The 13,745-nt window shown below is 47.2% G+C and overlaps 1 protein-coding gene across 1 annotated transcript; it reads left to right on the forward strand.

Moving 5' to 3' along the window:
* The first annotated feature begins 351 nt into the window (after positions 1 to 351).
* On the forward strand, positions 352 to 12,473 carry Slc66a3 (solute carrier family 66 member 3). Its single transcript, XM_048439754.3, has 7 exons — positions 352 to 622; positions 2,823 to 2,905; positions 2,981 to 3,050; positions 5,376 to 5,433; positions 7,352 to 7,472; positions 8,465 to 8,506; positions 10,443 to 12,473. The coding sequence occupies exons 1-7, from the start codon at positions 480 to 482 to the stop codon at positions 10,532 to 10,534; spliced, it is 609 nt and encodes a 202-aa protein (XP_048295711.1). The 5' UTR covers positions 352 to 479; the 3' UTR covers positions 10,535 to 12,473.
* Positions 12,474 to 13,745: the final 1,272 nt, after the last annotated feature.

The following is a 13,745-nucleotide window of genomic DNA, read 5'->3' on the forward strand; positions in this document are numbered from 1 at the left end:
CAGAGCAGACACGAGGCCGGGTGCACCCAGAGTGGAGCAGACACCGAGTGGGGAGCATCCTGAGCCGAGCAAGCTCGGGACGTTGTGCACCTGGAGTGGAACAAACACTGGGCAGGACGCACCCAAAGTGGAGCAGACTCGGGGCCGGGTGTACCGGGGTCGGAGCACATTGGGGCGGTGTGTGCACAGAGCATAGCAAACACAGGGCGGGGAGGTGCCTAGAGGGGAGGGGTGGGGGGTGGGGGAGGGGTCCACCCAGAGGGGCCCACCCAGGGCCCACCCAGAGCAGAACCGACTTGGGCGGGGAGCATCCAGAGTCCAGCCGACACAGGGCGGGGCGCACTCGGAGCGCAGCAGCTCGGGGCGTGGTTGGGGCGTCGCCCGTCCGGCGGGAAGGCGGAAGACTCTGGACCGTGAGCTCCTGGTTCTCACCCACGAGATTCCGCAGCCCCTTGACCCCACACTCCGGGGATTGCAGCATGGAGGCCGGGCTGCTGTGGTTCTGCAACTGGAGCACACTGGGCGTTTGCGCCGCACTCAAGCTGCCGCAGATCTACGCGCAGTTGGCGGCGCGCAGTGCGCGGGGCATCAGCCTCCCCAGTTTACTTTTGGAGTTGGCGGGGTAAGGTCCCGGGAGGCCTGCGAATCCGGGAGACCGAGGGTTAACTCGGGGGTCCCGGAGCTGGGAGGCGCTTTCCCGGGCGCTCCCACACACTTCCCTTGCTTCTCCCCAAAACCCGGAAGGTACGAAATGCCTGTGCACGCCCATCTTAGGGATTCAGCGAAGTCACCCCTACCCCCATCCGGTTCTTAGCTACTGCCTTCCAGCCGCGGGCGAAGCCATTTGCACCTGCAGTCCCTTAAGGTCCCTAACCTCACCCGGCACCACCCACATTTTTTTTTCCAGCCTAGAGTCCAGAGTCCCTTGCCTGTAAACCAGTGGTTGGGCTGAGATCTGAGTTACAAGATTTGATGATTCCATGTGGGAATGAAGAGGGGGAACTTGGGTCGGCGTTTGGAAGTTGGGCTGGGGTCCAACACGCAGGTTTGGGCAGTGGCTGCTGCAGGAGCCAAGTTATTGGTGACTTTGGCTAAGTAGTTAAGAGTAAGAGGTAAAGTTGTGAAACTTTGGTTGGGAAAAACAAATTAAATGGGAAACACGTCCCTGAGTCGCGCGATCTTGCACCAGGCAGCGCCCTCTCGGTTTGTCACCAGCCCCTCCCCGCTGTTAACCACACAGAAGAGAGCGCCCATCTGATAGGGTGGGCTTCAAGGTGCACCTTTTCAGAGAGCGGGCGGGAGGGTCCCTGGTCCGTTGGCTGCATAGAACAAGAGTATGTGCACTTGAGAGAGAGAGAGAGAGAGAGAGAGAGAGAGAGAGAGAGAGAGAGAGAGAGAGAGAGAGAGGGAGAGAGGGGCAGGCCCCATGGGTAAGGCATGAGACTGAAGGATGCAGAAGTGACAGCCTGGCCGGGGCAGAGGATGCAGGTGTTTGAAGTCAGGAGAGTTATTTGGCCTCTGACATGCTAAGTTCTTCGCGAGCATGAAGCTCAGGCTTCAAGGTGCAGACTGAATAGAAAGCTCTCGGATGCCTACAGAACGCCAACCATTTCCTCCCCTGCCTTTAGCTCCCTCTTTGCTGACTGGCTTTAAACACGCAAATCCAATCAGAAATCGTCTCAGATCCAACAGTTGACCCCAGCAGCTCTGGCCATGGAAATGTTCCCTAGGACCCGGATGGCGTAGTCTATCGCTGTACAGATAAAGTAGGCTCTTTCTGAAAATCTCAACAGCCTCTCTCCCTTCGTGCAGTGGGCGGGCAGCTACGGCTGGTTTCTGTAGTTAGGCTTGGCAGGGTTAAGACCAGCTCTAAGGCCAGAAGGCGTGGGTATGCGGCACCACTGAAACCCAATAGTTATTTATCCCTACTTCCGCCAGCAGTTTACTGCAATAGTTCCCAGTTCGTGTGGTCTTTCCGGAGGTTCTCCTGGAGCCCTACATGCATTCCTTTCTTAATCCTCACCGCAGTTTGAGCTGAAGAGTTGTTTTAATCCCGAGCTAGGAACAATGGGGATAGGAGGGCAACCCTGCCTGAGGTCGGCTGTCTCCGTTTCCACACCTCCCACCTCCCGCTCCCTTCCCCTTGCATGGCTGGGGGAGGGGGCGGTGGGATGGGGTGGGGGGAAGTGTCACTTCAATTTTGTACCGGTCTGGGCTTTACTTGGTTGCCTGCTTGACCCTCACCAATCAGACAGGCTCTGAGGCATCCATCACTATCATACAGCCTGCATCCTCCAGGGACCGGACTCCTCTTGCCTTGGGGGCATGGACCCTCTTTGGATTTAGATCTGAGAGCTCCAACTCTAAAATTCTGATTTGAGGGGATTGGTTCTTGCCCAGAGCCTAGCTATTTTAATGACACCAGAGACTTCACGCCTGGTTGATGATTGCTTTACACAGAAACCTTAAAGACCGAAAAGCATTCATGCATCATCCCCAGCATACAGGTGTTTGGGTCCCCCTAAAAGCACAGAAGCCAGAGCTAGGGCTCTCGCCTCAGGGAGAGAGCCTGAGTTGACATTTTAACCTTGAGTTCTCACATGGTCTTGTCATCTTTGGGCCTTAGTTTCTCCATATGATGTGGCAGGCAGTGTAGGTGACCCCTAAAGGTGACTCAAGGTCTCTGGCAACATTCCCGAAGGTCTGTCCTCAGGGCAGTCACAAGTGTGGTGAAGATGGCAGACTCCAGGGTTGGGTAAATGTGCCTGCGGTCTGGCGGGGTCGCAGGGTGGGCTGTGAATATCTACGTGTCCTGCCTCTAGGTTGCTGGTCTTCCTTCGCTACCAATGTTACTATGGGAACCCGTTGCTCACCTACCTGGAATACCCCATTCTCATCGCACAAGGTAACTGACAACTCCCCCCCCCCTTCCCAGCCTGCCCTCCTGCTGCTCTGTCCGTCTCACAGTCTCTTCTTTCAGACATCATCCTCCTGCTCTTCGTCTTCCACTTCAATGGGAACGTGAAGCAGGCCTTGCCCTACATGGCTGTGTATCCTTCCTGCATCTGAGCTGGACATGGAGGAGGAGGGGGCTAAGGAAGAGGGCTCATGGTGGCATGCAAGAGGCTCTGAATTCTGTCCTTGGCACCAAAAAAGGGTAGGGGGGGGGTTGGGGTGTTATTTGCTAATATTCTGCATTGTGAAACAGGATCTTTTTTTTTTAAGATTTATTTATTAATTATGTATACAGCATTCTACTTGCATGTGTCCCTGCAGGCCAGAAGGGGGCACCAGATATCGTTACAGATGGTTGTGAGTCACCATGTGGTTGCTGGGAATTGAATTTAGAACCTCTGGAAGAACAGTGCTCTTAACCTCTGAGCCATCTCTCCAGCCCTTTATTTTTAAATTTATTTATTATGTATATAGTGTTCTGGGCACCAGCTCTCATTATAGATGGGTATGAGCCATCATGTGGTTGCTGGGAATTGAACTCAGGACCTCCGGAACAGCAGTCAGTTCTCTTAACCTCTGAGCCATCTCTCCAGCTCCTCCAGCCCTTTTTTTAAAAACATTTTTAAAAATTATTTATTAGGTATACAATGTTCTGCCTGCATGTATACCTGCCTGCCAGAAGAGGGCACCAGATCTCATAGATGGTTGTGAGTTACCATGTGGGTGCTGGGAAATGAACTCTGGACCTCCGGAAGAGCAGCCAGTGCTCTTAACCTCTGAGTCATCTCTCCAGTCCCCCCCCCTTTTTTTTAATTAAAAAAGACTCATAAATTGCAAGTCTTTACACAATCCTTAGGATAGTACAGTTGCTGCCAGTGGTGTTCCTGTAACAGGGTTGCCCCTCTGCCCTCCAAGACCACATGGGATATAGATTCGCTGAACTCCAAGACCACATGGGATATAGATTCTGCTGAACATGAGAGGTTTGTAGTCACCCTGCTAAGAGCAAGGGGCCCCAACCTGTGCGTATCTCAAGCCTTCCTTCCTTCCATGAGCATGTCCCCAGGGGATTAATAACATGACAGTGCCTGGCACCAGGTCCCATGCAGGAGGCACCTGGTAGGTGCCTGCCAGTAGGCATAGACCTGGTTGGGGCAGTTTTCCGCTAATCATGCACCTATGCAAAACTAATTTAGAGGCTGAGCCTTGTCTGGGTATCTGTGTTGGTTTGGAGGCTTACCATGCAGAATGGCGAGGCGTTAGACCACTCCACGCTGTGGTGTCTCCTACGCAGAGGGTACAGTTTCATGGCAGCCTTTTTCATTAGGATTTGGTGTCACTTCTCTTAAACTTCCAACTCCTTAAAAAGGCCAAGAGTGTCTGCATCATGACGGCAGTCAGCTAATCCTGCTGCCTCCATGACATGACCGTGCACCCTTTTTATAGTGAGAGGCCCCAGGATTTGGGTAAGTCTTGACCACAAACTGTCTCAGACTGCTATGAGCCCCTGGCTCAGGTTCCCCTCTCCACAGAAGGAAGAGTATAGCTGTGCTCCGCTTCTGCTCCCCCAGCCTCCACCTCCCAGATGCTGGGATTACAGGCATGCCCCCACTACAGTCGCAAAGAAAATGTTTCAGTAAGAGTGCAGCTAGATGCCAGCCATTGTTGTGGGTCATCTCTAGTTTAATCCCTTCATCAATTTAATGTAACCATTGTTTTCAGCCACCTTTGGGGCTCTTCTGTATGCAGATAACATATGGGATATAGACAGGGTAGGGAATAAAACCCCGAGGCAAAGCAGTGGTTAGTAACTTGTTCCTGCCCTTGACTATGGCTCCCTTCAGCCCTCATGGTTTGATATTTCTGCTCTGGTTGGGCTCTTTTGTTTCTAGTTATAGAGTCACGAGTCCTGCATAGGTCAGATGAAAAATGGTTCCTCTTCTTGCCTACCATTGCATACCCCAACTACTGTGCTTTTACAACAGAATTAGCAGGAAAGGGTGCGGATCCAGCAAAAAGTTCACACACAGCACACCGGTTTTGCAGCACACCTCTCGTTTGCATGGTTGAAGCTTTCTTGTAAACGCTTAATTTTGATGATGCATTAGAGAAGTCTGCACAGTCAGGAAACCAGCATTGTAGCTACAGCCATATGAACATTTGGGTTACAGTTCGTGACCACAGATCTGTGCGTTTTCTCCCATAATTTGCTTCCGTTCTTTTGAACTCAGAACAGACATTCATATACAACCCCTTAGCATCTTTTCCAAACTGGACACCATCCAGCAGAGCAGTCCTCACCCCTCGACATCGACTCCTGTGTCACCCTCTGTGGTCTAGCTTGGCCTGCACAGAACAAGAAGGGAGGGGTGGGTGGGGCAGCCAGTGACTCCCTGCTGGCTCCCTTAGCACTTGGCCAGATTTGTGTCATCCTGGTTCATCCTCAGCCTGCAGAAATGGATCATCGACCTGGCCATGGTGAGTGGTGCCCCTACCGGAGGGAGGCTGAAAAAGCAGGAACCTTCTTTTTGCCCCCGCAGCGCTTTAGAGCAGTGTTTCTCACCTTCCTCATATTGTGGTGAGCCCCAATCATAAGATTATTTTCACTGCTGCTCCATAACTGTCATTTTTCTACTGTTATGAATTGTAATCTAAGTATCTGTGCTCTCTGGTGGTCTCAGGTGGTTCCTGTGAAAAGGCCATTAGAGATCCCCAAGGGGTAGAGACCCCCAGGTTGAGAACCACTGCTTTAGAGCATGGGGTTTCACCCACGCTTTGCAGCTATGTTGAGGAGGATGAAAAGGCAATGCCAGCCAAATAGTAAGGCATTATTTTAGAAAGGTTTGGAGTTCAAGGGGAACACTAAGGTGAACTCCCCCCTTTTATTTGTGTATGGGGGTGGGGATGCATGCAGAGATTTGTAAGTCATCTCCCTCCATCTTGTGGGTTTTGGGGATTGAATTTAGGTCATCAGGATCCACAGCAATTTTCCCCGCCCACTGAGCCACCTTGCCATCCCTGACAGCTTAACTTTTAAGATAACTTTCCCGTTTTCCTCCCATTCTGTGACTCCTCCCTCATTCCCCCCTATAAGCGCTCACTGTGTACCTGCTCTCTGGTAGACTTGGGGACTGGTATTTTTCATGGCCACATGCAGCTGATGCACATCTCTGCCTGTCCATCCCCTGTCTGCAATGGACTGTTTTGTGGGGTAACATGATGCTCTCCCTTGAGTGTGTGTTGACACTACCAGGGTTCTCTTATGGCCTGCTCCCAGACTACTCCCTTGATCTCAAAGTTGGTTTTTTCTTGAAAAGCAAACATGTTACTAACTTGTTCATTTGGGCTCTACCATAAGCCACTTTTGGTGTCCCTCCCTTCTTGGCCCCTCCCCACCACACTAAGCTGGCCCTGCCACCTTCCTTTGCTTTATCCAGCACCCCAATTTTTTTTAACAAGCGCTTCCTTTTTCACAGCTTCCTGCAGGTCATCTGTGCCTAGCTCCCATTGTGACTTTTGTCTGTTTAAATCTGGCAATGGCATTGCTCCCTCCTCTGCCCAGATACACTCTGACACTCCTTGCTCTACCATTCTTTCCTGTATAGTCCCATCTCCCACCCACAAGGACTTCTGGAGGCCAGCCAGGAGCCCACACAAGGAGGAAGCAGAGCCTGTCAAAGGCCCTGTGACTGTCATTCATTTGAAAGCCAGCAGTCAGGTCCCATGCCTCTCATCACTACAGATCAGGATCTCGATAGCACTCACTTGAGTCTCTCGCCTGGCTTTCAAACACACCACTTTCTGTGGCTCTTCCTAACTATATCTCCTTGACTTATGAATGCTGCTCATTCCATTCCACTCGGTCTAGATGACTGTAGAGGTCTCCCTCTGGCCTGAGCTTAGCAGCCAGCATGATGGGTTGACAGCCAATTTGCAAGGTTTTCTTGTCTGAGAGATAACAGAGGACACAGTCCTCAGAATGAGGAACAGTTTGCAAGTTGGTCTGTTTAGTGACAGGCTGGGATACACCATTACCTATTCTGGGGAGAGAGTAGAAGGCAGGGTGGGTCTGCAGCCAGGCCAGTTCACGCCCTACCAGAGAGGCAGATGAGGGTAATCCTTCACCAAACTGAAGTTTCAAACCTTGGCACATTGGAGACTGCTAGTCTTGAAAGTTTGGCTTAAAAAGCACTGTTTCCGGCTGATGCAATGACTCCGGTTAAAGGCACTTCTGCCCAGCCTGATGACCCGAGTTCAATTGCCAGGGCCACAGAACTAGCTTTCCCAAGCGGTGCCACCTCTCCAGAGAATAAACTGTGTTTACAAAGGTACTGTATCCAGTCCTCTATCGTCTCAGGCTCCTGACTTTCTCACTTTTTTTTTTTTCCCACAACAGAACTTAGGCACTGGCATCAGTGCGGTCAGTAAGTTTGCCCAGCTCCAGCACCTGTGGAAGGTTCAGGATTCAGAAGCCGTGAGTGCGCTGTCCTGGGGCCTCTCTGCCTACACCTGTGCAAGTAAGGCCACCACTCTCCAGGGACATTAGAGTCTTCTTTTGTGTGCTAATACTTTTGCAATTAACTATGCCACAGAACCTGCTAAAGAAATGTATCCCTGTGTACAAGGGGTAATACAGACTGTGGCTTTAACTGTCACCCAGGGTCCTGTTCACTACAGAGAAAGGAGTTAACAAAGGAACTCTGGTTAGACAGGAAGACTTTGTCTTCTTCAAGTCTTAGTTTTCTTACTTGTGAAAAATGGGGTGGAGTTCAATGCTAAAAGAATTTCTGCCAAATGTGGTAATGTGTGCCTTTAATCCAAGTGCTCAGTATTCCGAGGCAGGTGGGGCTCTAGGGATTCCAAGATCTGCCAGTGATACACAGTGAGACCCTGTCTCAAATTTATATATTTTTAAAAACATTATTTTTGTTTAATTTTATGCATATGGTATTTTACACCTAAATTTATGTATGTGTACCACAGGCATGCCTGGTGCCCTCGGAGGCCAGAAAGGGGTCAGATTCTCTGTGACTGGGGTTATGTGCTTCCACATGGGTGCTGGGAAGTGATCCCAGTTCCTCTGGAAAAGCAACCAGTGCTCTTAATCACTGAGTCATCTCTCCAGCCTATTTACACACACACACACACACTTTAATTAGTGGGAGCCTTTCTTCAAGTAAAATAACTGGAAGTTCAATATGCAAATGAGACTTGAGATTGTTTTTGTTGTTTTTTTGGGGGGGAAGGGGTGAGCACAAGGAGGGACGGGAGCCCTCCCAGGCAGTGCTGAGCTACTGTTAGAAATGCTTTTTAGAGAAGCTCCTACATAACCGGGCCAGGGAGAGGGTGTATGGCTGCTCATTAGAGGTTTACACAATACAGCATTAACAAGGGTCCCCTATCAAAGTCATTCAAGAAGTTAACATATATTATATAGTAAAATAGAAAGGAATGAGCTAAACACAAAATGTGTGAGAAATTATATATTGCTATGAATTTTCTTTTACAGCACGAATAATAACAACTTTAATGACCACCAATGATTTCACAGGTAAGCAAAAACTTCCTTTTGACTTCCTGGGTTTTGCTTTGTTTTGTTTTTGTGTGTCGGGGGTGGGTAACTTTGGTCTAACATAGAACCCATAAGGCTTAACAGACCCACTTAGTTCAGTTGGGCTATGGATTCAAAGGACAAAAAATTAGTCTTCAACAGTGACTGTCTCTATTATGCATCCACTCCTTGTAGTCCATGGGGAGAAATATGCCCAATTCTCGTCTTGGAGTTTCTACTTCAACAAGGAAACTGGACAGAACTCCCACAATTAACTGTTGAAGTATGCCATGAAATGGGTTTTCAGAATAGAGCAGCTGGGTGTGGTGCTTGCATCTATAATCCTGTATACTGAGACTGCAAAGAAGGTGCCAGGGCAGGCCACACTGAGCAGTGAGGCTGGCAGGGGCCAGAGAAGTCAGAACTGTGACATACCTTTCAGTAGTAAGACACCTCCAACTGTGTTTTAAAGCAGGGGCTCATGTAGCGCCATCTGCTACACGCTCATACAGGAAGGTAGACAGGAGTGTGTGTGTGTGTGTGTGTGTGTGTGTGTGTGTGTGTGTGTATGCACACACCAAGAAGCTGAGAGAAGAAAATACTTTGGTTAACTGAACGAGAGTTCATCTCTTACGCTCTTTTCAACTTCCAACACAGCATCTTTGAAAAGTGAAGAAACAGAAACCTATCCATTGACTATTAGAAAATGTCCTCAGCTGGATTAAAGTGCATGCCTTTAATCCCAGTATTTGGGAAGCAGAGACAGGCGGATCTCTGTGAGTTCAAGGCCAGCTTGGTCTACAGTGCTAGTTCCAGGAAAGGTTCCAAAGCTAAAGAGAAACCCTGTTTCAAAAAGCCAAAAAAAAAAAAAAAAAAAAAAGGGCCTCACCACTAGGCTTTTTATTGAGAAAGCAAGCTTCAGAAGAGTGAAGTCCCTTTGGGAGGTTTATCAGCTCTGACTTCAGTGGTGGGATAAAAAAGGAAGCAGACCTAACTCTCCTCTATGAGACTTGAGTTCACAGGAGGGAGAAGAATGTAATTAAAAAAAAAAGGCAGAGAGCCCACATATAAGAAGTTCTTATTTAAAAGATTAAGAATGCTCCCACTGCAGTCTGTACTTGTCACCACTGTTCTGAGTGAATAGCTTTTAAAAACAGCATGGCCAGCTGGGCCCATGTAGCGCACACCTGTAACCCCAGGACAGCCAGGGGCTACATAGAGATCCTGTCCAAAATAAAAAGTGTGGCTAGTACGCTGTTTATTATTTTACCATTACAAAGACATCTCAAAAGTCGGGTGGGGCTGCAGTTCATTTCATAAAGTGGCTTCCTATGCGTGTGGGGAGCCCTGGCTTCAATCCTTAACACAGAAATCAGGAGTTTAAAGTCACCGTCAGCTACAGAGTCAGAGACCCTGTCATAAAACAAACACAGTCTTCATGTCTTAAAGGCCCCTGTTCTGTCTGTTGGTCACACTTTTTCATGGTTACTTCATTATATAACATGTACCGACCCAGGGCTGTTTTCTCAGGAATACTTTTGTGTGATGTGGAGTCTTGGCTGTGCCACCCAGGTTGGCTTTTCCCTTGAGCCTCTAGCAGTCCTCTTGCCTCAGCCTCTCATGGGTCCACAGGCAGGGTCCACCATACTTTACTAGAACGGTCTTTGTAAAAGCAGCATTCTGAGACACCTATGTCTTCAAGATGTAAGTAAAGTGGTCTTGCACATCTTAGCCAGAATCACATTATTTCAATGAAGCACCAAGTGGTGCTTCTGCAGGGAAGTCCTTTCCCAGGAAATGTCTGAAAGCAATCTTGTTCTGAGTCTCATGATCTCATTTCGTTGGGGGTTGGGAGAACTTATGTAGGCTTCTACTGAAAGCAGTATAATGTTGTTGTTGTTGTTTTTTTAATGTTGGAACTTTCTTTTTATTTCAGTTCTTATCCGTTTTGTGATCATGTTGGCTTTAAATATATGGGTAACAGTAACAGTACTGCACTACCGGAAGCCTGTTACCAAAGCTGAATGATGGATGTATTCCTTCTACACACAGTGGACTTCAAATAACTCAACCAGGGGATGCACCGTTGCTTTCCATTGCTACATTTAAAGTCTTTTACTAGTCAATCATATCAAAAAACTTCAAATCAGACTTGAAAAGCCTCTTAGATGGATATGGAAGTGCAAACTTATAATCCAGCACTTGGGAGTTTGAGGTAGCTTGTGCTACATGGCACACGGGACTCAGAGAAGGAAATTGCTCATTTCCTTACCTGCACCCAGAGATTGTGGTAGGACTTAGTGGTTATTGTTGTTCTTGGCGTGTGTGTGTGTGTGTGTGTGTGTGTGTGAGAGAGAGAGAGAGAGAGAGAGAGAGAGAGAGAGAGAGAGAGGGGGAGAGAGAGAGGGAGAGAGAGAGAGAGAGGGAGGGGAGAGAGAGAGAAGAAGAGAAGAGAAGAGAGGAGAGAAGAGAAGAGAAGAGTCTCACTACATAGCCCAAGCTACCCTTCAACTTGTGATCCTCCCTCCTCAGTCTTCTGAGCAGCAAGTGTGCTGGACTACTGAGGGAACCGACCACACCTGGCTTGACACCTGCAACGGTGGATGCTGCCCAAGAAACCATTTTGACACTTAGAAGTCATGACTAAGTTCTTTCAGAGTCTTAAAGTTTTCCCACAAGGAGTGGGGTCTGCTTAGTCCCACCCGGGCAGTTTAACCCTTCCATGACCAAGGACTTGGCCTTTTATGTCATAAAGCACTGTAACATCTGTTCAAGGCAAGCAAGGCTGAGTGCTCCCACACTTCACAGTGTGCCTTACAGAGCTCTGATCTCTGTTTAGGTGAGGAAATTTCAAGGGCCTTCCCAATTCAAGCACAATGCAGCCTTTTTTTTTTTTTTTAAAGAAAGGGCTGTACCTCAGTTACATTGCTGGAACTTGGTACAGGTTTTAGCTACTGCAAGGTATGCATTAAAAAGTGTTGCTAAGCCATACCCAAATTCTTGGGGATTTTATTCTTACTAAAGTAACATGTCCTAAGCACTGTTCATAGTACTTCCTCCGATGTTTTATAAACCTGACACTTAAAAGTGCACTTTCTTATATGTGCATGTCATTATTCTGCCATACTGTAAGTAATGATGTTTACTGGAAAATGCTTAGTTTCCTGTATAAAATAGACTTTCATTTGTTGAATTCCACTGATCTTAACTGTCATGAATTTTCAGTTATTTAGATATAGCTCCTCAGTAAGCTAGCTAATCTTGTTAGGACGATTGCCCTAGACCCAGGAGAGAAATTCTACATCTAAACATAAACCATCCTATGGCTATTTCAACCAGTGTCAGAAAACAAAACCCAAGTTCACCTCTCATACACTGATAATCAGACCATTAATTAATATAAATTATGGTCTTACCCCAACAAGTGCTTTGGTATATTCAAACAGCACTTCTATTTTGCCACTGCTTATAGCACTTCTTTTAAATAAAAAAACTTCCCCTTTTTGTAGGCCAAGCTGGCCTCAAACTCAGCTTTCTGCCTCCACCTGTTCGACAAATTCCACCTCTGGAGGGAACATCTGGATGACTGTAGCCATTTTATATGCTCTACTATATTTCAAACCGGCAGTACCTGAAAGGCAGACAGTCTCCAGATGAATTTATTCAGAGAATACCCAACCCGAGACCAGAGGATGGCCAGTGCTTCCCAGGGAAGCACCTTCGAGAAGACACCCACCACTCACTATTTTCAGACAGAAAGGCACCCTGTGTCCTCTACCCTCCTCACCCCTTCTACCCGCACCCTTTAGAGAGACACATTAAGAAGCTGCAGCGCTCCACAACTACTGCACAGGAAAAGATGCTTACATCTTAAGTTCTTTTATTTATTTTTCTTAAACAAAAAGCAGGCATAAAAATACAATTACATTACTACAAAGATGCAAAAAATAAAAATAAATCAAGAGAGTATGATTTTTTTTGTTCAGGGGGACAGCTGATCAAAGATGACTCTCTAAATCATGCAGTTTATAACTTATTACAGTTCTAAACAAAAGTCACCACAGGGAAGGGAACAAGGCAAGGCCCCAGGGCACAACACTCAGCACTGTCACACAGTGCTTGTCAAAGTGCTTTAACATTGGCTGTGGCACCTCCACAAGCCAGGGGAGCTGAAGCCACCTTCAGGCAGGAAAGGAGAATCAGTAGCAGTCAAGGGGCCTGAGAGCTCAGAGGCTACTTGTTCCACTCGGGGTTTCGGCATGCTGCTCAGAGCATCTCTGTAAGGTAAGTTGGTGTCTGAGATTCTTCACATCACCCCAGGAATCCTAACAGACCAACGGCAGCAGCAGGAACCTCCAGCACTTCTCACCAGATCTACACATGAACTGATGCAGAGCCTCCTCTAGGGTCCATGGCCTCCCAAAGGTTGGAGAGAAACACCAGCCTTTCCTTGGGATTACTAGCTCACTTATCCTTTAGTTAACTGGGGCATTTGAAACTTTCAACTGAACTTAGTTTTTTTGTTTTTTGTTTTTTGTTTTGCTTTTCTAAAAGCAATGCTTAAAATTTAATTTTACAATAATTTTCATCAGTAATACCGGAACTTAAGTTTTTCTTTTACTTCTGTTTTTATTTCCACAAAGCAAAAGTGTCCAACCAAGGAAACCTAGCATTCCTTTCTTTTAGTTCCCAATTGGAGGTATTTATGGCTCTGAGACAAACTGAATAAAGGAAGCAACATTTGCTCTGATAACCATCTATCTAGAAGGTTTGGGAGCCTTAAGAAAAAGCGAAACTGGCACAAAATTAGGTTGCTCTTGTAATGACCATTGGGTTGGGAAGAAAACTGGCAGGTGTGTGCACTTACATGCAAATGACAACAAGAAAAACAAATCCCTTCTGACTTCTCTAAGGTCAGCTTTTTTACTCAAAATTCTGTTACTTGGGACAAATGACCTTATAAATCCCTATGTTAAACCATATGTGAAGAAGCTCCATGGAGAGATTTTTTGCCCCTCAGCATGTTTTATTCCCCTGAATCCTTCACATTAATTGCCTCGTACAGTTGCATCACCACGATTCTCCAAACTCTAATACATATATACACACACAGCATCCAAAATTTAAACTTCTGCCTTTTTTACTCAAATACTTCAATTATTCATTTGTAAACTTGACATTATTTCACCTTAATAAAGTTTATTAAAAATATATATATATATATATACTCTCCAATTCA

Source organism: Myodes glareolus, chromosome 6, assembly GCF_982192425.1.
Source record: "Myodes glareolus chromosome 6, mMyoGla1.1, whole genome shotgun sequence".
Taxonomy (NCBI): domain Eukaryota; kingdom Metazoa; phylum Chordata; class Mammalia; order Rodentia; family Cricetidae; genus Myodes; species Myodes glareolus.